Genomic DNA, 27,273 nt, shown 5'->3' with positions numbered 1-27,273 from the left:
CACGCATAAATCATTCAATAGGCAAGTATGTATGGAGAGCTTGCTGTATGCTTAGTACAGAGGTTGAGTTGTTAAAACCAGATCCATGGTAAACAGCCTAGTATATTGTGGTGATGCTTTTTTCTATGATTTCCCCCCTATATCTTGACAGGCCAGAAGCCAGGCTTATAAGGATTCTCTAAAGGAGGAAGAAAATCGAAAGTTACAGAAGATAAAGGAAGAACAACGACAGAAGGTACTCACGAGACCCTGTTAGTCACTGCTAATTATTATTTACTTCTGACAATAGATCATTTCAAAGGGCTTCTGAACAGAAACATTTATATACATACAAATCCTAAAAAAAAACCCACAAGCGTTAACACTAAAAGGTGAGATGTGGATATGTTTTAACGCATGGTGGTGAGGTGGCTAATTCTAGTCAAAACTATTATGGTACTTTATCTCAGAGGGCCACAGTGTGTCTGCTGAAATAGGCACCCGCAGCTCATAAAGATTGAGGATATGGAATTTTTCCTGTTTTGTGCATGGTAGGTAGTATTCAAGTCATTGAAAAGATAAGAATAATGTAACTTGTAAATATAGTTATTAAGCTACTATATAAGCTATGAAGAAACCATTAAACATTCTCACACACACACACACACTCATATTTTTCTTTTCACAAAGGCCATATTGAAAGCCACAATTAAATAAACATTATAGTAATATTCCAGTAGTTAGCAAGTAGAAGCTAACTATTAGTTTTAATGTCTGTCAAATGATATGACAGTGTTAATCTGTTTCTGTGATCTTTTAACTTAGCACCAAGTCCTGAGGTGGGTACAGAGGAGAGTTTTATGAAGTCAGTGTACTTGTGATTTATTTTAAAGTAACTTCTAGTGAATTTTAAATAGTGTTTTATAAAGTTTGGTGTATATTTTTGGAACATGAAAACCATGAAAAGTAGAAGATTTTACAAAGAGAATGCTTGACAGATTAGAAAATTAGATCTGGGATTTAATTTTCGGGTTGAACAGTTATTTTAAACAGTGAAAATTAAGCTTTTTATTTCTTAATCTTGTTTTTCTTCTGGAGTTAGAGAAATATTGATACATACATATTTTCTGGTTATTGACTGAACGTATTTTTCTTTTACATGAACTGCTTCCCTTTACTTGCTGTAGCTTTCTGTGAAATGACTAAGCACACAGATAAGTCCATCATTAGGGATTTCAATAGTGGTGGAATACATAAGAGTATTTATCATATTTTTGTTTAATCTGTTGTTAGAAAATGTCCACTGAAGGTATTCTCTGATTGGTAAAATCAGTCATTCCTTATCACATCAATGATTTAGACTTAAGTAAATAAGAAAGATAATGTCTATGGTAAGAAGATACAGAAAACTACACATTTATATCACTGCATCTATTCATGTGCCTGTTCATTCCATTCATTTAACAAGTATTTCCTGAGTTCCTGCTCTGGAGTAACTTATAAGTAGATCATCTAGGGCAGGTTGAGGTGACAGCACATTTATTTGTTTCTCTATGCCTCTGACTTTCACATTCTTCCATTACTCTGGCCTCTGGGGACAGTAGGTTCTTCCTTAAGTTTACATGGGATTAAGTTCCCTCTTCTAGAAATTTATTTATAATTCCCTTTTCCCCTCTATACCTTCAATATATTTTCCACCATTGATGGATACTTGTATTTTGTCAACTAATATGCTCACTCTTGCCATTCTAAAATGAACACACTGACTAACCCCTTCCTTGATTGTGCTATCCTCAGATATATCACCTTTTCTGCTTCCACCAAATTAATAAAAAGAAGGACAAATATAACTTACTGTAATCACATTTTCATTACCTACTTCATCCATAATTCTTTATGTTCTGGTTTATATTCACAAATGCTCTTACTGAAACAACTCTTTAAAGGTAAAATCCCCTCCCCTTTAAAAAAAAAATCTATCTTTATTGATTTCAGAGAGAGGAAGGGAGAGGGAGAGAGAGAGAGACAGAAACATCAATGATGAGAGAGTCATTGATCGGCTGCCTCCTGCACGCCCCTGACTGGGGATCGAGCCAGCAACACAGGCATGTGCCCTGACCTGGAATCGAACTGTGACCTCCTGGATCTTAGATTGGTGCTCAACCACTGAGCCATGCCCAACCAGGGAAGGTAAAATCCCTTCTGAACATTCAATTCAGTGGGCTTTTTGGAATTCCTATCTCCCTGTAACTCTTTAACAGTATTTAACACCACTTTAAAGTTTTCCTTTTCTGGCCTTTTTACTGCATTATTTCGGTTGAATTGTCTCAGAATAATCTATTACTGTATTCATTCACCTCTCCATTCATTCATTCTACCAACAAATATGTATTGAGCTCCTATTACGTGTTCAGCCTTGAGCAAGATGCTAGAGCTTCAATTAAGAGCAGGATAGTCCCCATATACAAAAATTAACTCAAAATGGATCAAAGACCTAAATGGAAGACATGAAACAATAAATTACATAAAGGAAATGATAGTTACTAAACTAATAAACTTTGGTCTTAGAGAAGATTTTATGAATTTGACCCCAAAGGCAAGGGAAATAAAGGCAAAAATAAGTGAATGGGAATATATCAAACTAAAAAGCTTCTGCAGAGCAAAAGAAATAAACAACAAAAAAAAAGGCAACCAACTGAATGGGAGGAGATATTTGCAAACAACAGCTCTGACAAGGGGTTAATATTCAAAATATAGAGTGGGGCAAAAGTAGATTTATAACTGTTTGTATGAAAATTAATACAATAACAAATAATACAAGAATAAACTCTGTTTCAAGAACTCAAAATTGTAAACCTACTTTTATAAAGTTTAGTGTATATTTTTGGAACGTGAAAACCATGGAAAGTTCTTCTTTTCCAGAAGAACTCAAAATTGTAAACCTATACCCTGTATATAAAGAATTTATACAACTCAACACCAAACAAACAAACAGATGGGCAGAGGACCTGAACAGACACTCCTCTCAAGACATACAAATGGCCAACAGGCACATGAAAACATGCTCAATTTCACTAGCTATTAGGGAAATGCAAATCAAAACTACAGTGAGATACCACCTCACACCGGTTAGAATGGCTGTTATCAACAAGACAAGTAATAACAAGTGTTAGAGAAGTTGTGGAGAAAAGGGAACCCTCATTCACTGCTGGTGGGAATGTAAACTGGTACAGCTACAGTGGAAAACAGTATGGAGGTTCCTTAAAAATTTAAGATACCTTAGCAACCCCTTTTCTGGGCATCTACCCGAAAAATTTGAAAACATTTGTAGCAAAGATATATGCACCACTATGTTCTTTGCAGCATTAGTCATGGTGGCCAACACATGGAAACAACCAAAGTGCCCTTCACTAGATGATTGGATAAAGAAGATGTGGTACATCCACACAATGAAATACTACTCAGCCATAAGAAAAGATGAGCTACTGCCATTTGTGACAACAGGGATGGATCTTGAGAATACCATGCTAAGCGAAAGAAGTCAGACAGAAAAAGTTAAAAACGATAGATTTCACTCATGTGGGATATAAAACTGAAAGCAACAAATGAACAAACAAGGAAAACAAAACTCATAGACACAGATAACAGCATGGTGGTTACCAGAGGGATGTGGGGGGTATTAAAGAGTAAAGGGGGTTAAATATATGGTGAAGATGATTTGACTTTGGGTGGCCGGCACACAATGCAATATACAGATCCTGTATCATAGAAATGTACACTTGAAACCCATATGATCTTATTAACCAATGTCACCCCAATGAATTTAATTATAAAAAATAAAAAACAGCATAGAAAGGTTCCTGCCCTCCTGAAGTTTACTTTTTAATGGAAGAGACAGACGATTAAAAGGAGATGAAATAAAACATTGCATTTTTTATTTTATAACAGTGAATCACTTTGTAGTAATCTGCAAAAGAAACAAATCGTGTGTTGTGATAGCTTCAGAATAGTGTATAAAATATTGTTGGTTCCCTACCTCTCTCCTAAAACCCTCATTTTTTCTTCAGATATCTATTCTACTTAGCATGGCTTGTGTTTCAGAGAAGATAGAAACCACCCAAGTCTCAGGGATCCAATCCCAAGTGGTTTAACCTTCCATGGGAATTCCCATCCTTGACTGTGATTGGGTTAGCCATGATATGAGAAGTAGTTCCAACCAATGAGAGTCATGGGAAGCCTGCCCTTTCAGTACAAATTTTCATCAACATGAACTAGGCTACTCTTCCCATTTAAAAATTTTGAGCTGGATTTTTTTTTATCTTTCTCCTTTGTCTGATTCCAGGTTTTTCTCTACCAACTTTTTTGTTAGAATGTATGTGATAATTTCTTTTTCTATCACTTAATTTTAGCCTCTCTGTGTCACTTGGTTTAAATTAGATTTCTGGTGCCAAAAAGGACTGATTTTTTTTTAACCTCATATTACAATTTCTTTTAATAGGTAAATTTAATGTAGTCTCATTTATTGTGATTATCAATGAATTTGCACATATCCTTGCTACATAATTTACTTTTTAATTATATATTTTGTTTTTTATTTTCTCGACTCCTTGAATTTCCTCTGTTCCATTTAGTTTCTTTTGCTATTTTCTCTCTCCTCTCCTCCCCATGATAAGAAATTTCAGTGTTTTTGTTTTTAATCTTGTATGACCTTTACTTGGCCCATTTAATCTTAAAATATATGTTTCTAGCTCCAGAAAATTTCTATTTTATTTTTACATTCCTTCCTCTGTATTGTCTCTGATCTCCATTTCTGGGATAGGTATCAAATAGATTTTGGAAATTATAGATCTGTTCTCTGTATCTCTTAATTGTTTTTTTTATACTTTTTGTCTCCTTGGCCTTTTTTCATTGCATTCTGGGAGAAACCTGCAGCTAGATCATCCTGCTTACTGAGTTATTTCATAAGTTTTCATTCCTCTTATCTGGCACATGTATTGAATTTGTTTATTTACCACGATTGCTGATTTACGTTTTCATAGCAATGTTCTGCTTTATAAGTGCAATATTCTTCCTGATTTCTTTATTCATGGTAATTATACAGACATTAAATTTTCCATTTACTATTTTAACAGTATCTTTTACCCTTTCCATTGTAAGTTTTATCTCCCATTGTTTTCTTTCTCAAATGTTTGATGATTCTTGGCTATTGTGTCATATTTCTTTGGGCATTCTGCTGAGGCGTGCAAGAGCTTGTCTTCTGTATGTGGTAGCCTCTCATTTTCCCATAGTCACTAGGTTCCTGGGACATTGTCCTGTTTTTCTGAGCCCAGACACCCCTTCTCCATTCACTGTTCACCCTGTGGGGCCATGCCATGCTATCCAGTGTGCAGTGTGGGGGGAAGAGAGTCCGCTGCCAAACTGCTTTCAGTGCAGTTCTCCAGCTATCGATCATCTTAAAGACCATGTTAGTATTGCCTCCTGGAGCTCATTGGGAAGCACTCCTAACACAGCACCAGCTTAGCCCACATATTTGTTTGTCTGTATAACTTATCCTGTCTCCTTTGTACCTTTCAGGAATTAAAAAACAACAACTTCTGATAGGCTGATTGCACTTACTGATTTTTGCATGGTTATTGATTTTATATAGTCATTTGGAAAGTAAAAACAAACAAAAATTTTTTTAAAAATCCTTAAATTATTGGGTGAGAGAAAATTATTATAGAATACTTAAAATTTATTGTGAGAGCACTTTATGAAGAATGCATTCAAAGCTGTATTCTGAGACGCTGTGCTCAGAAAGATCATAATTTTAAATCCAATCAGTACTAAAAAAAGAAATGAATTAAATATCCAGTCCAAGAATTTAGAACAGAAATAATAAAGAGTTACTGAAGGAAGTAATTAAGATAAGGACAGAAATTAATAACAAAACTTCAAGATACAGCTGTTATAAAAATCCAACAGCTTGTTTTTTGATAAGGTCAACAAAATGAACAAGTCACTGGCAATTCTAATTAATAAGAGATTAGTAAAAATGCAAATGCACAATATTATAAATGGACTGAAACTAAAGATTTAGAAAAGATTTAAGTTTATATTACTATAGATAATACTGTGCTAATAAATTGAATATGTAGATTAACTGAATGATTTTAGAGGAAAATATAAATCTCTAAAATAATTCAAATAATAAAAAAATATAAATACATAACGCAAGTGATTTCTAAAATTTTCTGAGAATTATTTTTCCCTCATAAGCTAAACTTGGGTCATTTTACAGTCAAGTTCATTGGAATTTAAGAAGAACAGATTTTTTTCCCTATGCTTTACAAATTGTTTTATGGTGAGGAAAAGATGTAATAATTTTGAATTAATACTATTTAACTATCATCCCAATGATGTTGCAACCTGATAAAAGGAGCACACACATGCACACAGAAACATATAGAGATTAACATCTAATAGAAAATTCTAATTAATGGTTATTTTTCTCTTAAATAATTTACTATGGCAAAGTAAGGTTTATTCTAGTAATGCAAAGATTGCTAACTATAATTTTTTATGTCTTATCACTGCAATAAGATAGGTCATGAGAGAAAAAAGCTGTAAAAAAAAAGGTTTTGATAAATTTTAACCTCTACTATCAATTAGAAAAACTAGTGAATTAGAAATAAAAAACTTTTCTTAGTATACATATAGTCTTCGAAACCAACAACCAACATTGTACTCAGTGGTGAAATACTAGCCCAGTGGACAATACGAGGCAATCTGCAAACCCTACCCACCAGCAAGTACTGTTCTGGAAATTCTAACCTAGTGCCTCTCAAACTTATTGGATGAAAACCTCTTTTCAGTTAAAAAAAAAAAATCTCTTAATATAAAATGGAACAAGGTTTGGGAATTGTTTTAACCAGCTTGATAAGAGAAAAATTAAAAAGGAGCTTTTCTAGTTACTGGAAATAAGTAAAGTTATCTATGGATGAGAGCAATTTGCCTGTACAATCCAAGAGGATCAACTGAAAAATGATTAGTACAAATGGAGTTAAGTAAGCAAGAGCTGGTTATAAAACATATATACAAGAATCAACAACTTTCTCTCATATCAGCAAAAATTAATTAGAAAATATAATGGGATAAAAAGATCTCATGAAAAAGCAACTATGTAAAAATTTCTCAGTTCCTAAAAAAACAAACAAAAAACCTCTGAAGCCTCCTGTGATCCATGACTGTCAATTTGAATAAGAGCAGAGATGGATGATGCACCTGAGTGGTAAAATTCAATATTGTAATAACTATAGTTCTATCCAAATTAATTTGTGAGTTGAATGCAAATCCAATAAAAATTTCAATGAAATTTGAGGCAGTTTGAAAAACTCTTCCTACATTTCAGCTGGGAGAAGAATCATGAGATTAAACAAGAGGCTTTTGAAAAATATGGATAATAATTTGTGTGCTTGCTGGGGCGAGGAGACCTTACACGATTAGCTATTAAAACGTACTTTAAACTCCTGGTGCTGCTGCTGGCGAGAGGTAAACCAAAGGGCATTTCGACAACATCAAATTCTGAAGAGTTTCCTAACAGTGTTAATATCTTAAAGATGTATGTTTATTCTGAGAAATAATCAGGGATGCACACAAGATGTATGTACAAGGTGGTTTATTTTTAAAATGATATGAAATGGAAAGTTTGAAGCCATTTGGTCAGCAATAGAGGAATTGAAGATTTCGATGTTTGGAATATTGTGCAGCAATTACTGCCATGTTTTAACAACATGGGAACATGCTCACCTCTATGAAAATGAAAAAGTAAAGATTATAAAATAGTCTGGGGGAGTCTGGAAATCTACCTCTTCTTGCTATACTTTGTGCAAATTACTTCATCTTTCCAAGCCTCATCTTGTTATGTATGATAGTGATGTTATTTACCTCATGACCTCACTCCTAGGATTATGTGAGAAAGCACGTGTGGAGTTTCTCCCAACACCTGGCAAGTGGTAGGTCTGTAAATGTGACCCGACGTGATGATGTTATAATCTATGTGTATAAATTAAGAAATGAAGGAATTATACGGACATGTTCAAGAGCTTATATCTAGGTAGAGAGTTTTTAATGAATGATTATTATGTTTTCTTTTATAGTTCCTGTACTTTATTACATTTTCCACGATATTTTAAGTGTGCCCATGAAGGAATACAATGAATAATTTTTATGAGAAAAAAATGTTTAAGAGAAGAAAGTTGATAGGAAATATTTTGGAGTGGTATTTATAGGGATGTGTGATTCAATGATAATTGTAGCTGGAACTCCACTTCCCTTTATATTATAATGACAGAACTAACAATAATAAGAGGGAAATACATATTATTAATGCTATTTTTGACTTACTTTCCCCATTAGTATATACTTCTTTTGATTTGGTTGATCTTCTCAATTTTGGGGGTAGTTTCTAATTTTTCTCATAGCCAAGGCCATTTTTGTCCTTCTGGCCGAAGGCATTGCTGTGGGGAGCAGCAGGACCTGGATTCCTCTAAACTGCCTCCTCTCCCCTCAAGGCTCTCCTGTATTAAAAAATAACATTCAAGGAAGGGGTTCTTTAACTCCCTGCCTCACTGCCCTTTTCCCCTTGTTGAGTTGAGAGGCCATCCTCTCCTGGGAGAAGTTTGTCCTTCCCAGAGATGGCCCTTTAGTGCTCCATAGAGAGCCAAGCTGAGCCACGTCGGAACAGGCCTCGCTGGGATTCAGACACGACTGTGAAAGGCCCGATCCCAGCCTTCAGTTACTGCACCACAGCCTTGCTCTGGGGCATGCCTTTCACTCCAGCCTCACCGGGCTTCTCAAGTGGCCAGCCTTGCATACACCTGTCTGTTGTACATTTAATTTGGGCCAATGGTAACACAGAAGCGATTTCCACAACTTCCAGCAGGAAATGTTGACCTGCTAGAGTAAGCGGGAAAGAGTGACCTCCTGCGGCCAGCTGCATCCCAGCCTCCCCTGCGGCTCCCAGCACAGCAGCCTTCCCTCTGGCAGGAGCAGCCCCAGCAGTGCCGTCCTCATTTACCACAAACCACTGGCCACGATGACGGGAAGGTCTGCTTTTGGCATCTTCAAGATGTTATTCTGTTTATCATATTAAGGGCTCCCTTTGAGTGGAACTCTGTCTGAATGTAGGGAGCTGTGTAGAGCAGTGAGAAGACACTCTCTCTTTCTCCGGGGAGCCTTCATGGGCACACTTAAAATATCAAGCAACACCCAGAAACATCTGCTCCTTGTGTCTCTTGTTTGCCGTCCTTCCTTCATATTCCCGTGTCATGTGGCTTGAAATTGTGTTGAGCAGTGCATTTCTTTCTGCCTTGTATCGTGGTGGTTCCTGGGTCTGTCTCCCTCACTAAATTGTGACTTCCTTCAGCATGGAGCTGCATCGGTTCGCATCCGTCCCTTTAGCGTGAATCCAGGTGTCTGGAAAAGGACTTAACAAATGTGTGTTGAGTGGAAAAGGACTTGACAGCGTCTCAGATGCTCTGCGTCATGTCCCTCCTGCTTCAAGCGTTTTGATTTTCCTAATGTCCAAAGCTCAGTCCTTGGAACAGAAACAACTTGTTTTGTATCTGTCCAACCAGGGAGTGCACTTCCATGTGAGAACCCAGTAAATGAACCAGAAATATGCTCATAAGGCATGTGAATGAATGAACACATTAATTAGTTGAAATTATCCTTCATGGTACCAAACGAAAGCCAGCCTTTCCCTAGTAAATATGCTTTGCTACTTGTAGACAAATAACCCTGAGTTCAGGAACCCCGAGCTTCTCCTGCTTCTGGAGCAACGTTCGTGCGTGATGGGGACTCATCAGCGCCCCATGCCCATTTCTCTGCTCCTCTGGGTTTCTCTTCCCCACTGCCCTTTGCCTGGGTCATGGGAGGCTGCTTGTTTCTCTCTCCCGTCCTCTTATTTTCCTGCCTGACTGTTCTTGGCATCATAATGTGTTTTGCTCTTTTACATCTTCAAGTATTAAACACAGTTCTTATTGGGATTTTTAAACAAAGGAAAGCATGAAGAAACAGAAATGGTGTCCCACACAGATAAACCTCTGTTGATGGCGTGAGAAAGGACTGCATTCGCATGGTTGCAGAAGTTAAAAAGCTAAAGCGAAGGTGTTTAAACTTCCTGCCCTGCCCATCCATCCTCCATGGTTCTCTCCCCGGTGGTAATTCCAGTTAGCATTTTAGTGTGTTTTTCCATAAAAATGTTTTAAATACTATGTACACCAACATATAAAAATTGAAATGGGTTTACGTATATCTTTTCTATTTACATGGTGCAGTTCCAAGAAAGCTGCTCTGACCTGTTATCATTTAATGTATATTAAAATATGTCTCCATTGCTGCCTCCCCTCCCCCACCTACCTTGTTCTTTGTAACTGTTGCACGTTATCCCATTGTGCAGATGGTCTAAGTTATTGTGCCAGTTCCTTATTAATGGGCGTTATGACTTTCTCTTGGATTTTCACTGTTTCAGTAATACAACTGCAATGGTCCTTGAATGGACATCTTCGAATACTTCTTCAAGGCATGTGCACATTTTACATGTTGATGGTATTCCTATATTGTCCTCCGAAAACTAAATTAGTTTTCACTGACTTAGACACTCCCCCGAAGTCCTTGAATGTACTTTTCGACTTTTGTCAACATGATAGGAGGAAAAAATTATCTCATTATTTCAGTTTATATTTCTTTGTGTGTAAAGATGGTGACCAATTTAAATTTATAGGCAATCTGTAGTTTATCTGTGAACTATTTCTTTTTAAAAAAATTGATTTTAGAGAGGGAGGAAGTGGGGTAGGGGAAGAGAGAGAGAGAAAGATTGACATGAGGAGATACATCAATTGGTTGCCTCCCCCACATCCCCCAACTGGAGATCAAACCCATAACCTAGGTATGTACCCTGACCAGGAATCAAACCCACAACCTTCTGGTGCCCAGGTCCACACTCCAACCAACTGAGCCACACCAGCCAGGGCTGTGAACTGCTTCTTCCTACCCTTTGGCCCTTTTTCTGTCTGGTGGTGGCTTTTCCCTTATTGGTTTATATGGGGTCTTTAGCCACCTCCTCAGACCTTCCTTGAGCCTCTATCTAAAATAGTAACTGAGCATGGCCGGGTGTGGCTCAGCAGTTGAGCATCGACCTAGGATCCAGGAGATCGCCGTTTGATTCCCGGTCAGGCCACATGCGCAGGTTTCGGGCTCGATTCCCAGCAGGGGGTGTGCAGGAGGCAGCCGATCAATGACTCTCTCATCATTGATGTTTCTCTCTCTCTCCCTCTCCCTTCCTCTCTCTGAAATCAATGAAGATATATTAAAAAAAAAAAAAAGTAACTGAGCCACTGAGCCTCACATGGCTCAGCTGGTTGGAGTGAGTGTCTTCCCATACAGCGAAAGGTCATGGGTTCAATTCCTGGTCAGGGCACATACCTAAGTGGTGGGTTTGATACCTGCTGGGGTGTGTACAGGAGGCAAATGATCCATGTTTTTCTCTCTCTCCCCCTCTTTCTCCCCTCTTCCCCATCTCTCAAATCAATAAACATCCTCCAGTGAGGATAAAAGAAAAAGCATAAGCCAGAAAGAACAAACAGTCCAGGAGACTGACAGTCTAGGAGACTGACATAAAGAAAAGATATCAGCAAATTTTGGAAGCTGGAAAGAAGAGAAAGAAAAGCCAGGACTCATTTGCAAGAATCCCTGAGGCAAGTCAGGAATTAGAGGCACCTGGTACCTCTGAAGGCTAGCAATGAAAAGGGGAGGGTGAATTGAAAATTTACAAGAGGAGCCCCTCCGCTACCACAATGAAAGTTAAAAAAAAAGAGTTGTAAAGATGAGGAATGGGGATGGTGGTGTACTGGGAGGGACAGTGGGGTTAGGGTGGAGGTAGTAATAGAGTCATAAGTCTTCCTCCATAGTAGGAAGTAGAAACACAATACAACTTTTTTAAAAAAATTAAGAAATAGAAGAATATGCATGCTATTAAGGAGATGATTGAAGATGAAACCACACACAGTATTGGAAGTGATTGTGGGGGTCACAGGGAGGCCTGGGGCTTCTTTGATTTTAGTGTAAGCCTTGGTAGTACTAATAAGTAGTACTGTAACTTGGTAGACTTTTTAAACTATGTACATATATTATAGTGACAAAAATTTAAATGAAAAAAGTTCTTAGTGAGTATAGCATAAGACTCGGTATTTGGTGTTTAATAAATGCATGTGGAATGGTTGAATGAATATCACTCAATTATTTACAAAACTCTGGTTTTCCCCTTGTTGTTGGTGCTATATAGGAATTAGAATTAAATAATGTACTTTAAGGATTGATGAGTAATGTATTTGGAACATCACCATATACGAGACCAGCCTTTAATTTTGGGAACTATAGAATGTTGGAAGACCTCTGAATAAAGTTAAAAAACAAAATGTCAATTTGAACTTTGAATTTATTTCATGCTTTTTATCAAGGAATTTGGGGGGTTAAAAACATGTGTTTATTAAGACGTGACAGTATTTCCTGTACCAGACAGTCTCTCTGACTCGGGCCCTCATTTAGAACAGGAGCTTGATAACTCTTCCCATTGCCCTTTTCTGTGTTTGAAATGAGGTTAAAACTCAGTCGGCCCCAAGGGAGGGAGCTGAGTATTAGAGAAATCCTGGCACCTCGTTCTCTGGCTTAACACTGTAAACATAGTAACTGAGGCTGGAAGTTGTTACCTCTTCCAAGAGGATAATCAATGTCAGAAGCTAGAGATGTAGTTGTGGTAACGTGATTTCCTATTTGAAGCAAAGTATCCCTTTCAGAAAGTTCAAAGTTCTCCTAATATTAGAAGTCACTAGTCAATAATAGGTCGAGCGATCATTTTCCAGAATGGAGAATGTTTTACTGATGGACTTGCACTACAGAATCGAGTCCAATATTTATTTGTAAGTGGCTATGAATCTGTTGGGAAAGAAATGCTAGCTAAGTGACCCAGAAATACTGCTGTGTGAGGTCACTTACGGAACAAATTTGATTTCTTTTACTTTGTGAGACACAGTTAAGTTCGACTCACCTCGCCCTTCCCTCTGTGTGTGTTATACCAATTGGCCTAATATCTTGAACACTCACATTGGGTTTTTAATCTCACAATTTTATACTCACAGAGCTATTATTTAACTAAAGCATAATTATTTTTTGCTACCCACTTATAGAAGAAAATAATTTGGAAATGGTACTTAAGGAAAAGCTTCAAAAATGAAATATTGCACCTGCTAAGGTTAAATATGTAATTGATTTGGGTGTCTTCTGTATAACCAAGTGAATTGAAAACCATATTTTAAAACTTTTATTGTTACTAGAGTGAATTACTGGAATTTAAGCGACAGCAGGAGGAGGAAGAAAGAGCCAGAACCCACCACGATGAGCACAGGAGGTATGAATGGCTAATGAAACCGTGCCCTTGGTTAAAATGACTGCCTATAAATTGCTTGCAATGCTTTAGGAAAACACTATAGTAACATTGAATACAGTTTTAAAATCCAGATTATCTTTTTAATCTTTATATTATTGGGGTGTGGTATGTGTGTGAGGATGACAATTGCTACACACACGTGTACATAGACATACAATACCTATTTTTTCTGGATAGGCGACATACATTTCCACTGGAAAGCTGAATTGTGCTCTAAGCTGTATGTTTGTTTAGATTATATTTCCTTTGATTGCCATGGGAGAAAGCGCCTTCATATTTGGAGATGATGCATGGCCATTTGAGACAACTTTCGAATAATTGGACTAGTGTAGGCGGTGAGATACCCATCCTTGAATTCAAAAGTTCGTACAAAAAATACCGTAAAGTTGTTTTATATTGACTAACATATTAGGAAAAAAATCTTAAAACAGAACCAGTAAGGACTTTTTAATAGTGTAAATACTCTGTATCTTATTCCGAATAGCAGACATTCAGTGCCCAGTGAAATATGTTGGGATAGCGCTAACGGCCACCATATCTGTCATTATTATGTTAGGATTTTCCTGAGAGACACCTGGGTTATTTGAGTTTATTGAGGTGAGCTTGAGTGTCTAAGGAGAATAATTTAATGCAAAGGTGCTCATGATTTAAAGGAACAAATTCTTCTTTTGAAACTTTCTGGCTTCTTTTATATGTTTAAATTCCCACTGTCACTAACGCGTATTTTTAAATTGTGGCAGTTTCATCTTGTAAATGTGACTTTAGACGTTGTTAATGGAAGCTCTCAATACCCTTGCAGCCACTAACTGTGGGTGGCGCTCATACTCTTTTGACTAGATTATTCCGCTACCATGGTACAGTCAAAATAATTTAAAAATGTCGAATGTGAATTTATGTGTTCTCCTGTGATTATAAGAAAACATCAAAATTCTGACACAATGGTTAGGCTATTTTGCTGGGTAAGGGGACACCATTACTGCTACCTATTTTTATAAAATAGGCCACAAATTAGTTTAGTCTTTTATAGGCTTAGCTCATTTCTCTTTAAATATCTTTCTATTAAAAACCCCTGATATTCTATAAAACAAGTTATTAGTACTGGCCAGTTATTTCTCTGGATTTTTGAGGACTAATTGGATTGTAAAGCTTTAAGCATCTTAAAGATAGCGATACATCACATCAATGAGCACTGTTGCCAAGAAATTAATCTTCAATGGGCATCCAATAAAAATTAAAGTTATTTGATAGAGGTGGAAAGGATTACTGTTTTGTTGTTGTTAGGAACCTTGACCCCCATTCTTTAGGTTTATTTCAATACTGCTGAAGACTTAAATATTGGTGGGGTATTTATTTTCTATACCTTATTTTCTCTTTCTATTGATTCTAGTTAAATGTAGATCCAAATTTAATCCATGAGGAAATCTCTCTGGATAATAAACTTAATAATCAGTTTTGAAATAACTGATCAAGTCTTTAAACATGTATTTTATATTCTGAGTCAGTTTTTGAAAAGGGTTTATATTTATTTTGTCTTTTAGGGTTTACAGTGAGCTTTTCCATGCTATAGGGAAATACTCATTTAGCAACCACTTAGTGAATAAAATAGCTGTGCTCATTCCTGCTGAGGGCAACGACACAAGCTCTATATGTAGGGGACATAATTTAGCTTTTCTCTAGGGACCTTAATTCTATTACAGTAAAAAAGACAATGTGCTTTCTGCTGTTTAGAAGTTCACACAGCTGAAAACTCAATGCTGAGCTTTATAATAGAAAGCTTGTGAGATTCCTCACAGGGCTTTCAATGAGTCCTGTCATGACTGAACTTGAGTGCACCTGCACCTGACTCGGTGTAACTTTTGGAGTAAGAGAGGAAAGTTTAGACTCAAGAGAGAAAAGACAGACCATGGAGGTCAAGGACTTGAAAGGAACTGGACCGTGAGCTGAAAGCTGGTATGAACTGAGTTGATTTACTGAAACTTGAACCACCCTTGAATAACAGTTTTTTATCAAAATTAACCCTGAGAAGAAAATCCAGAGCCTGAATTTGACAGCAATAAAATGTATGTACTTTCTAACACTAGTAAACAAAAATATAAACTGGTACTTTTTTTTCCTATTTGAATTTTCAATAGGAATTGAGAAAAAAATCTCTTTACCACCCATGATCTCTGGTTGACCCACTCTGCTGTCCTCCTAGTAGCTGATGCTCAAAAGTGAATTGCATCACTCTTGCATGTGTGACAAGTCATCAGTCTGCACAGTGTTTGAATGAACTGAGAGCAGTGAGCAGTTTTGGAGCCTGCCGTCACCACCATTGGTGGTTTCACGATGCAGCTGCAGTCACAGGAGCAGGCATAGGTGGGGACCATGCCTGCTTGGTCCCCACCTGTTGTTGAGCAGATTGCAACCCAATAAGCCAGAGATCCAATTGGATAATTCATTCATTTGCCTTTTACATATCAGGGCATGTGAAGTCTTTGTTCTCAGCACTGGGAATAGACTAAGCAAGGTGGAGAAGTCCCTGACTGCATGGAAATTACAATGGGGGGGGGGGGGGAGAAATAGAAGCCAACAATTTAACAGCAAGATTGTTTTAGACAATTAGAAATGCCATGGGGATCACACCACACTGTAATGTTGACAGAGAGGCTGGAGGTGATAATTCCTCAAAAGAGAAGTGACATCACAGGACCAAGAGCTAGTCACATGGAGATTGGGGGACAAAACATATAGATGTCCCCTATTCAGGTATAGGAACAAATGCAAGGGCCCTAAAGGTGAAATGAGCTTGGATTTCTTGAGTCCCAAGTGACTGGATTATTGATGGTAAGGAAGGGAATAATATGAAATAGGGTAGAAAATGTAGGTGGGAGCTAGAAAATACAAGATTTTGTAAGCCAGTGATTTTATTCTAAGACTAATGGAAAGGCATGGGAGGGTTTTTAAGCAAAAGGAAGACATGATCCCTTTTATGGTTTGGTAAGCTGCTTATGTGGAGAATGGATCACAGAGGGCAGGAGTGGAAGCAGAAGCAAGGTGAGAGAGGGTAGCTCTTTGGACTAGAATGGTGGCCATGGAAAGACATAGGTGAATTCGGGATGCATTTAGTGGGAAGAGCCAACAGGACTTCTAGTGGTTTGGATATGAGGTGGGATGGGGGTGTTGAGGGAAAGCCCATCTTTGTTAGTGACAAACACACTGGATAAAAACAGCCCTAGGTGTATGAGCAGTTCCAGAATATCATCGGTTATGTTGCTTAAAGGGGAGCAGGGTCAGCTTTCATTTCCTTAATACGCGAGTCTCCAGCTCAGTAAGCTACTGCTCAGTCTGCGTGCTGAGAGGTTCTGAAAAGGTGACTTAAACATTGAGCTCTGCAGTCAGCCAGGCTGCCCCAAATATGGCACTTGGGTAGATGTTTTGGTGAGAGGAAAAAAGCTTTCTAATAACTAAGATGTAACCAGTGCTTGATGGGACTTGAAGTTGTTGAGAAAAGAGCAACCCAATAAGCCAGAGATCCAACTGGGTCAACATGCAGCTGGCATTTTAGCTAGCCCTGAGCAAGCACAGACAGGCAAAACAAACAAAAACAAACTCAGTGTCTGACTTTACCACCCAGCACTCGTTATCCTCTAAGTTCCCAAACCTCCCATAGTCATAGACTTTTCTTTTTTAAATTTAATATAATTTAATTTAATTTTTTCCATCACCATTCATCTCCTCTATGCCCTTTTCAACCTCCACCCCTGCAATCACCACACTGTTGTTCACATCCATGGGTTCTCTCTTTTATTTCTTTTTTGCTCAATTCCTCCCCCCAACCCCTCCCTCACCTCTATTTCCCCAGCTGTCTCCCTGCCCTCTATCTATGAGTCTGTCTCTATTTTGCTTGGTAGTTCAGTTTGTTCATTAAATTCCACATGTGAATGAAATCATATGGTACTTGTCTTTCTCTGACTGGCTTATCATGGACTTATAGCCACCCACCGTGTCCACACTTGCCCAATCTTCAAGACTGAAAGGAGGCTGATGTAACTGGGGCCAATCTACCCTTCCTCCCATGAACGTGTATTGAGTTGCTGCTGTGCACCAGGCACTGTTTCCCACAGAAGCTTATAGTCTTAATGACACTATTCCTCAGTCATTTGTTAACATCATAGGGTACCTACCACAATTTATTTCTTCAGACTTCACCTCCCTGTCTCAGCTCATTTATACCAAGGCAACTCAGAGCATGCTGTTGCCTTTAATTTACTTTTTTAAACTTAAAAATTTTAATTTAAAAATTTGATTTTTTTAGTAGGACAGGCATATCCAAATCCATGAAACAGATATTTAGAATGATTAATTATAAAGTGAACAAGTAGGTAGCCAGCTCCAGAAATAGAATATAACTATCACCCGAGAGGTAACCCACATTCTGACCTTTATGATAAAATCACTTTCTTGCCTTTCTTCGTGGTTTTACCTCTTATGTGTTAAATTTAACTTCTGAAATTGGTTGATGCAGGTATGAACGAACATCAGTGAAAGATGTACCCGTTCCCTTTTTTGAAAGTTCAGGCTTCCCTGTTGATTGTCCCCTTTCCCCACACACTTGTCCCATTTTCCTTCTGTTTTTCACTTGTGGGATTTACTTTAGCAAGACTGACAGTGGGGTCCAGGGCAGATGGGAGGGACATCTACCAACAGCAGTGCCACAGAGCTATTTCTGGTTTCCCTTCATGTTTTAGTTCTTATGAAGTTCTGTCTTTCCTCAGCCTCTGGGGTTCATGCCTGCTGTAGCCATTAGGGATATGGTTGCTTGGGTGAAGAAAATTCTTGCTGAACTGGTAGAAGATGGGCCAGTGAAGCTGAAGTTAAGAACTGTGTCCCTCTGGCCTGAGTCACAACTGGCACCAGCTCCAGCAAAGGGCTGTTAACAGCATGTCATGTGGTTAATGTGAAAAGAAGTTTCTGTAGATTTCTTCTAAGCTGAAGGGAGGAAGCAATCCCCATAGGCAGTCATACAGTACATTAGGCTCTCAGAAATCTCTCAGCCCTGCAGCAAGCTTTTCACTTACAAACATTTTTCATTGTTTTAAAGGGTAAATAATGTTTTTCTGGACCGACTCCAAGGCAAAAGTCAACCAGGTGGCCTGGAGCACTCTGGCGGCTATTGGAATATGAATAGTGGTAACAGCTGGGTGAGTTTTTCGTTTTCTCTTAAAAAATATCTTTCAAATTTGAAGAATAAAAACAATGAGAATTTAAAAAATATGCTGTGGCCTTCTCCCCAGATATTTTTTGGTGTGCTGTTCAGCTGTGTGATGGGCAGTCAGCCAGGGAGATTACTGTAAATTCCTCAATAGCTTCTGAGAGGGAGAAAGTCCTGCTTTCAGCTCTGGCCGATCACAATAAAAAATGACACCTGCCTTTGTTCTGAATGTGATTGCCTGGACTGTGAGGCTTTTTATCACCCCTGGCCCAGGCCCACAGCTAAAACAAATGAACTTTTTTTTCTTCTTCAGGGAGATTTTAAGTGAAATATGATTATAAAAATAGTAAGCATTCTCTAGTAATACTTTTTTTGTGTGAAACTAGCATATCAAAGTAACCAGTATGTAATTTTTCACTGCAAAATTATTTTTGTAAAAAACCCTACAGCAAAAAGCACTTTTTGAAAATGAAATGTCTTTACAGATTTCTGTGAAGAAAACCTTGCAACTTGTAATATGTGTTTAATGTGTTTTGCATGCACCATGTATTATTGAACCAGCACCAGGATTTTGGAATGCATATGATTGTGGGGTTTGCAATGTGTATAGTAGGCTATACACAAACTAACTGCAGTAGGCTTTACAATTTAATTGAAGCCCAGGTATATATGTATCTACTTAAAAAAAGGAACACATAGAAATCTTTAAACTACAACAAAATAATCAAGTGCTTGCTGACCTGGGAAGTCTAGAGAAGATCACTCTCTAATAAATACATGATGGACAAAAGATCATTTTTGAGAAGATAAGCTGTTAGGAATCTTACATGCATGTTTTCTTAAAAGGCATCAAGTAGTTAAAATTGATAGATTTCACAAATGTTAAGTGTAAAAGTGAAGAGAATTGAAATTAAGCAAGTTTGCAGAGAATGCATAGTGCATGTATCTGTTTATCTATTGTGTATGCTCCTGTGTATCACTGTGGCATTCAGAAGAGACAACATGGAAGAGAAAAGAATCTAAGCACACTGTTTTTGCATCATATGTTACAAGTTACAAATTACTGACTTATTCATGCAAATATGTGAGTAGGAGTCATGTGGAAAATGGGGCACTGTGAGTTTAAGACATTATCCGAGTTATGAAACATGATTGAAACTCAGATTTTGGACAGGGCTTGGAAACTTGCTTCACATTTTCTCTTCTACTCAACCACTCTTCAAATTTAGAAAGAACCTAGAAAAATACCTGGGATTGAGGAGAAGATGATGAGAGAGTAAATGAATACTGAATGGGCGGCTGCTAAGAGACTAAGGATTGGGCTCACCTTATGTAAAGGAGCTATAAACCTTTGCTTAGGTTCCTCACCGATTAAAAAAGAGGAACATTGTTTTCTCATGTTGTGTTGTGAGTGGGGGGTGATTGAAGTTTTCTTAGTGGGGCAGGCATATCGAAGTCCAAAGTGGTTATTAACTCTTCCCTTACTTGAAAGAAATGTGACAGAAAGGTGAGAACTTCCTCAGGCTCCGGCTTCGCCTCCACATCTACTTACCTACAGACATCTCTACCTGCACGCCTGCCCTTCCTTGTGGACCAGTTTCTGCCTCCTCCACTGACTGGGGACCCTTGTTCTACTAATACTTCTCCCTTCTCCTGAATCATCAGATGTCCCTTCTCAACTAGAAAATTCCCATCAGCATAAAATATTAATAACTATAAATTATATTGTTACCACCTTTCCTTTTGCTGTTTCTTTTTCCCTTTAGAGCAAAACCAAGAAGTGTCTATTCTTGCTGTCTCTAACTTCCTTCCTCCCATTTCCCTTAAAGTCACTCTAATCAGGTTTTAGACTTTACCAGTGTAACAAAAACACTCTTGTCATGGTCACTAACAACATCCACATTGCAAAATCCAATGGTTATTTCTCAGTCTTCAGTTTTGACCTATCAGCATCATTCATCATGGGGAATCACTTCCTCCTCTTTGAAACTTTCTTTCCTTGGATTCTTGGACACTGTACTCTCCTGGGCTTCTACCCATTTCATTGGCCAAGCCTTTCATTTTCCTTTGCTGAATTCCCTGCATCTTTTTGTCCTCTTGACATTGGAGTGCCCCAGGGACCCACCTTAGACCACCTTCTGAATTTTATGTTCACTTGGTATCTTGGTGGCCTCATTTATTCTCATAAAATTAAAAAGCACATGCTTATTACTCCCAAATTTTAATTTCCAGCCTAGATTTCTTCCTCTATACCCTAGGCTTCCATATCCATTTGTCTACTCATCTCTACTTGCATACCTAAAATACATTTCAACCTTAACATATCTAAAGTGTATCCTTTAATCCATTTACCTTAATGCTCTACCTGCACTTTTTTCCTGTTTGCGTAATGGTGCAACCCATCTCTCACATCCCTCCGCAGATGAAACTCCACAAAATATTCTTGACTCTTCCTTCAAAATCTGTCCAGCCCAACAGCTTCTCACCACCTTCCCCACTATCATCCTGCTTCCAGCCTCTATCAGTGCTCATCTAGATTCTTGAAATAGCCTCTCAGGTGGTTTCATTGCCTCCACACTTCCCCACCTAGAGTCTGTTCTCTGATGAGAACGATCCCTTTGAAACAGATCAGATCCCATCGCTCTTCTGTTCAAAACCCTCCAGTGCCTCCCATGACTCTCCAAGTCACTTGGAGTAAAAACCAAAGTCCTTACAGTAACCTACCAGGTGCCCCATGGCCTGGGCTCCACTGTACCCCTCTGGTACCCCCCCATGCCACCCTTCCTCAGTCCTCCTAGCCACTCTTGCTTCTTGCTGTTCTTTGAAAACTTGAGGAATTAACTGCTCTCACCTTATGGCCTTTGCACTGGCTCCTACCTCTCCACTGTTCTCTAAAATATCCATATTATCTGTTCTCCTTCAAGATTTTTCTTGAATTCCACCTCAATGAGGGCTTCTTGACCATTTATTTACTGCTGCCACCTGTGTCTTTACCCCTGGCTCTTGCCATCCTCTTTCCAGGCTCCACTTTTTTCCCCTGTAGCACTGCAACTTCTAACATAATTTCCCAACATTATTAATTTACATGTTTTGTTGACTATTTACTCTTGGTCTCTCCCTGTGGTAATTTATGTTCCATATGCCATCAGAGCTGGGCCCTTTGGTTGTATTCCAAGCATAAAACAGTGACTAGAACTCACCACATGCACAAGGAAACAGGTGGCTGTGATTGAGGGTCAACAAAACAACAAAGATTTAGAATGAAATTATGTGATATACTAAAATGACTAGATATTGAATTTTAAAAAGCTATGCATAAAACATTTGATGAAATAAATATTGTATTTAAAACAATGAGCAAAAACGAGAGACAATGCCAACCAAGAAGATTTGGAAAAAACACACACAAAACAGCACAGCTTTTAGGAATAAAAAACATAATCTTTGAAATTAAAGCACTTAATGAACTTATCATAATAAAGGGAATGCAAATTAAGAACTAAACCAAAATACTATTTCTCATCTATTATTTGGCAACTCCCTCCTCCCCAAAATGAAAGATTGACAAAATACTCTGTTGGCAACACTATGGAGGAACAGGTTCTTGCACACATTGTTGGTGCAAATTCAAAATGATGCCAACAGTATGTAGGTTAATTGTTACTGTCTTCCCATAAAATAAAAACTAGACATGGTCCAGAAAAGTTATACTAAGTGTTCTCGGAACAGATGATTCTAAATGCCTGGAAAGATATTTTCAGATAAATGAAAAGGAGGAACTATTCCCAAAGAGGATTAAGCAGGTAAATGTAACTTTCAATCAAAATTTCACAAAGACTATACAGAAAAAAAATGATAGACCAGTCTCATTTATAAACATGGATTCAGAAATTTTCACAAAATTTTGATGGACTCAATAATGAATTCTTAAAAAGGCATATTATGTTCTTATCAAATTGAATTTATTCCAAAATGCAGGCTTAGCTTATCATAAATGAATATATAAACAAATTTTAAAAAACTACAAAATGAAACAAACAACAAAAATTTACCTCATAAATTATAGGACAAACACCATATGATCATTTCAATATTACAGAGAAAGCATTTGATAGATTTCAGTACTCATTTGTGGTAGAAACTTCTAGCAAACTAAGAATAGAAAGGAATTTTTTTAACCAAAAAGTCATCAAAAATCTATAATAAAAATATATCAAAAACATTTTTTACATCAGATACAAGGATTGAAAAAAAGTTTATAAATCACAGATGATACAGAATATTGACACTGATAATATGTATGGATCTTATTTAGATTTTCTCAGTTTTACTTCACTGTGTTTGTCTGTGTGTGTACTGAGTTCTATACAGTTTTATCACATACATAGGTTCATGTATCCACCAGAGAAGATTCTAAACAATTCCATCAATACAACAATCTAATGTTACCATTTTATAACCACACTTATCCCCTTTTTAGAATGAGTCCCCATACATAACTACTGGGAACTAACTACAAGACTGTCTCCATTTCTAAAACTTATAATTTTAAAAGTATTAATATAAATGGCATCATATAATATGCAAATTTGGGGAATGGCTTTTTAAAAATAATGTCTTGGAAACCTATCAAAGTTTTCGCATATGTTAAGAGTTTATTACTTTTGCCCAGCCTGTGTAGCTCAGTGGTAGAGTGTCAACCCATGAACCAGGAGGTCACGATTCAGTTCCTGGTCAGGGCACATGCCTGGGTTTGGGGTTTGATCCCCAGTAGGGGGTGTGCTGGAGGTGGCTGATCAATGATTCTCTCATTATTGATGTTTCTCTCTACCTCTCCCATCCTCTCTCTGAAATCAATTAAAAAATATATATGTAAATAAATATATAAAAGAGTTTATTACTTTTTATTGTTGTGTAGTATTTCATAATATGGATATACTACAGTTTGTTTAACAATTCACCCATTTGAGGTTTTTTCAGTTGTATTTCTTTTGTTTTTGTTTTTTTTTACTTTTTTGTTTGTTTGTTTAATATATCTTTATTGATTTCAGAGAGAGAAGAAAGGAGAGGGAGACAGAGAGATAGGAACATCAATGATGAGAGAGTCATTGATCGAGCCCACAACCCGAGCATGTGCCCTGACCAGGAATTGAACCCCGATCGCCTGGATTCCAGGTCGATGCTCAACCGCTGAGCCACGCCCGGCCGGGCTCAGTTGTTGACTATTGCAAATAAAGCTGCTGTGAACAATCATGGAAACTAAAATAAATAAATAAACAAACTGCAGATGATAAAGTTATCTACCTAAAGTACAAAAGAACTCATATTCAAATTTTTAGAATAAATAAGGGCCCAGCAATGAATATGTTTTATAAATAAAAAGTTGACAAAAGGTTAGTATATAGAATATATAAAAATGGGACATTTACTTAGAAGTTTATAGCTGATGACTGAGCTCCCCTGAGGAATGAGAGAAGGAAATGATGGAAGTAATAAAAAGCCAAAGACAAAAGGAAAGGAAGAAGACAGAAAATATGATAAAACTATGAAAAAGTAGGAAAAAGGAAAGAAAAAGTAGTTTCTGGAAACATCATATAGATACTTAAGCAGTAGGCCTCTGATAAATGTATGCTGGTAGACAAATTAGATTGATCTTTATTTTTAAACCTTTTAAAATTTAAATCACAGTTTTCTCATATTACTTAATATTACTTAATATATAGGATGTCCCCCCAAAAATGTATACACACTTTGGCTGCCATTATTAATTCCAGTGGGTTAAATCTGAAAAGAAAGAAACATCAATTGAGCTATCAGCTGTTAAAATATATATACATTTTTTGGGGGGACACCCTGTATTCATTATTTGATAATTAAAAATTCCTTTTGTATTTAAAAAGTGAATTTTGGTTTTCTGAAATCCTCTATTAGTTTTCATGATGCACCTAGAGTATGACATTTAAAGAATCACTTCAAATGATCTTTTCTCTGATACCAGTCGGTGAGAACCTTTGGGATACTATGGCAACTGTAAACCCTTTGTCTTCAAGGGCAGTTAAGTATTTGCCATGACCTGTGAGACAACCTGAGCTTTTAGTTTCCTGGAGTGTTAGAACAGCACTAGTCTGAATCCAGCTTTCTGGGTGTCTTGACTTTTGCACATAGTTGGTGGGGAGGGGACTCATTTAATCAATCTCCCTTTCTCAAAGTCTCCTTAGAAGTTACCTTCCTACTGCCTAATACAATGCAACTGTACTCCATATATTTCCATTTAAACTGCTCTGCTCCACGCTGTGTTAGTCCTGTCCTTGCTGTAATTATGGAGGTGGGTGGCAATATTTATGAATATTACTGTTTGTGACCTAGGTTAGCCTATCTCTAAGAACACAGCTGATGAGCCATCACTCAACATGCCATTGCATTGCTGACAGAGATTATTTTGTGAATCAAATACAATGGGACTCAAAAATTAAATCATTTCATTGGGACTTTAAATCATTAACAAATAGTCACTTAAGCCTGATGTAGTAAGAGTGTTCTTTGTAGGAACTTTGTTGTGGTTCACAAAGGCTTTGGATTTTGTTTTGCTGCTTGTAATAATTTTGTTTTCTTTTTTTCCCAGGATATATGAGAAATATTTACTTACATCTGGCCTTCATCAACTGACCTTGAAAACCCCAATGAGATGCTTTTTGAAAATGCGATTTTGTTTACCTTCAGCGCTTTTACCTTGACTTCAACTGCCCACCCACACAGCTGAGCAGCCGAGATGAAGGGGTTCCCCCTGTCATTGTTTATGCGTGTTTGCAGGAGCCAGTTACTGAACTCATATTTAATCTCTACTGCCAGTGAAATGTTATAGTATTTTTCTAATTGGTTTTGCCTCTTATTGGAAGTATAATTACAGAAATGTTAATAAGAGAGAAATGAGAGAATCATTTGATGCTTTCAGGTTAGTGGGAGTTATGGGTGCTGCATGCTTGTCTCTTTAAGCAGCTAATTCTCAGACCAGGTTTAGGGAAGCTTTGGCATCTTTTTTAGATTTTAGTCCCTACTTTCTCAGTTCAGCATATAAACATGAGCAAAAGAAAAAATAAAATTTTAATCTCTTTTAAGCAAATTTATAAATAAATTTTGAATTACCTTTGCATAGATTGTTTGCTTTTATTTTTAATAAAAAGATCTTGAACTTTTCTCTCTTTTGAGGGCTTTTATTTTTATATTCTCCTTTACAATCCATATAGATCAAATGTAGTACTATAACCACCAGGGGATCTGCTTTGGTCTTGATTTACTTGCTAATACTGTTCCTCCAGTTTTTCAGAGTGAGACAATTAATTTCCTGAAAGGCCAGTGTTTCCCTAAAAATCAGCTAGACACAACTGTAGACACCATATATGGTTTGGAGGTGATTTGGAAATACGTTTTTGCTGTATGCAACCTATTTCCTATTGCTGATTCAGTCAGCTTTTCCATTCTAGTTTTACAACCTTGAACCAGTTTTTAGATCCTAGAGTGCAAGAATATTGGTTTTCCATGCTGTATGCTCCAGGCCCCTGACATATTATATAGAGGAAACATTGCATTCAGGCTTAGAATGAAGGTTGGAGGAATGAATAATTTTTGCAGCTGGACAACTAATAATACTTTGCAGCATTAAGAGATCTTTTGTGTTTCCAATTGTTCTGTTAAAATTAACTTTCCAAATCTCTGTATTCAGGGAAACGTTGGACTTCAGGTTCTTGGGCCAAGACTAAGGGGTGGGGGACTCACAGGAACAGGGCGAGGGTGTAGTATAGAAAGGATTGAATTTGGTGGGAGTGGTGGTGGCTGAGGACAGATGGTTCACAGATAGTTTCTCTGGAGTAAATAATGCAGATACCCTTGGTTTCCCTCTCTTCTGCCAGCTGAAACTGCATTAGTGCTGTGGACACTAATAGGAAATGTTTGGTCCATTTGAAAGCCTTGCCATTGCCTCCGCCTGGGTTGGAAGCACCGCCTAACTGATTGTAAATATGTGACTGCTGAGGGCATTTTACTGCTGTGGCATGCGGCCACTCCAGCCCTCCACCTGCCAGCCTGGCTACCTCACAGTCCACAGCAGTGTTCAGGTTTCTGTGTTTGGCCTCAGAGTCCCTCACTTGCTGTTGTTTTCCAGTGTGTCCCTGGGAACTGATGTAAGGGAAAGGGATGCTTTCTTACTTTGGTGGCTCTCTGGAAAGTTGGAGTCAATTTCTCTTCCACTACCTGCTGTGTCCTGCATTCTCAAACAAAGATATTTGTTCAGGTATCTGTTTTCAAGTTTAAAAAAAAAAAATCATTGTGCTGCTATGGAGAATTATGACTTCATGGCCAAAATTTTCTAGAATATGAATGGGGTTGTAAACATCTTGCTTGAACAATTCTCTGTGTAGGTGGAAGTAACCAGAGAAGAACTGAGAGTTTTGTTAAGGGAGAGGACCATTTTGTTTTTCCACATTTAATCTGCCCTGTTGAATCAGTTAAAATAAAATTTTACTTGTAGGCAACTAGATAGGAATCCTAAATTCCAATCACCATCTATCTCTATGCTTTCAAAGTTCATTCTTTTTCTGAAAAAGAAAATGTAAGCAAG

General features: G+C 37.5%; 1 protein-coding gene across 2 annotated transcripts in view; it reads left to right on the top strand.

Annotated features, from left to right (window-relative positions):
- EPSTI1 (epithelial stromal interaction 1) overlaps window positions 1–25,854 on the top strand; it is a 91,868-nt gene extending 66,014 nt beyond the window's left edge. Inside the window, exons 9-12 of one of the 2 annotated variants that reach the window (XM_081129738.1) lie at window positions 152–235; window positions 13,353–13,426; window positions 18,549–18,648; window positions 25,282–25,854. In XM_081129738.1, coding sequence (XP_080985864.1) covers window positions 152–235; window positions 13,353–13,426; window positions 18,549–18,648; window positions 25,282–25,290 — 267 coding nt within the window. In that variant the 3' untranslated portion in view covers window positions 25,291–25,854. The remainder of the gene's footprint in view (window positions 1–151; window positions 236–13,352; window positions 13,427–18,548; window positions 18,649–25,281) is intronic. The other variant, XM_081129739.1, reaches the window with a different exon arrangement.
- Window positions 25,855–27,273: the final 1,419 nt, after the last annotated feature.

This window comes from Miniopterus schreibersii, assembly GCF_964146895.1.
Source record: "Miniopterus schreibersii genome assembly, chromosome: 2".
NCBI classification, from domain to species: domain Eukaryota; kingdom Metazoa; phylum Chordata; class Mammalia; order Chiroptera; family Miniopteridae; genus Miniopterus; species Miniopterus schreibersii.
The sequence above is the reverse complement of the archived record's forward strand: the minus strand, read 5'-3'. Positions and strand labels throughout refer to the sequence as shown.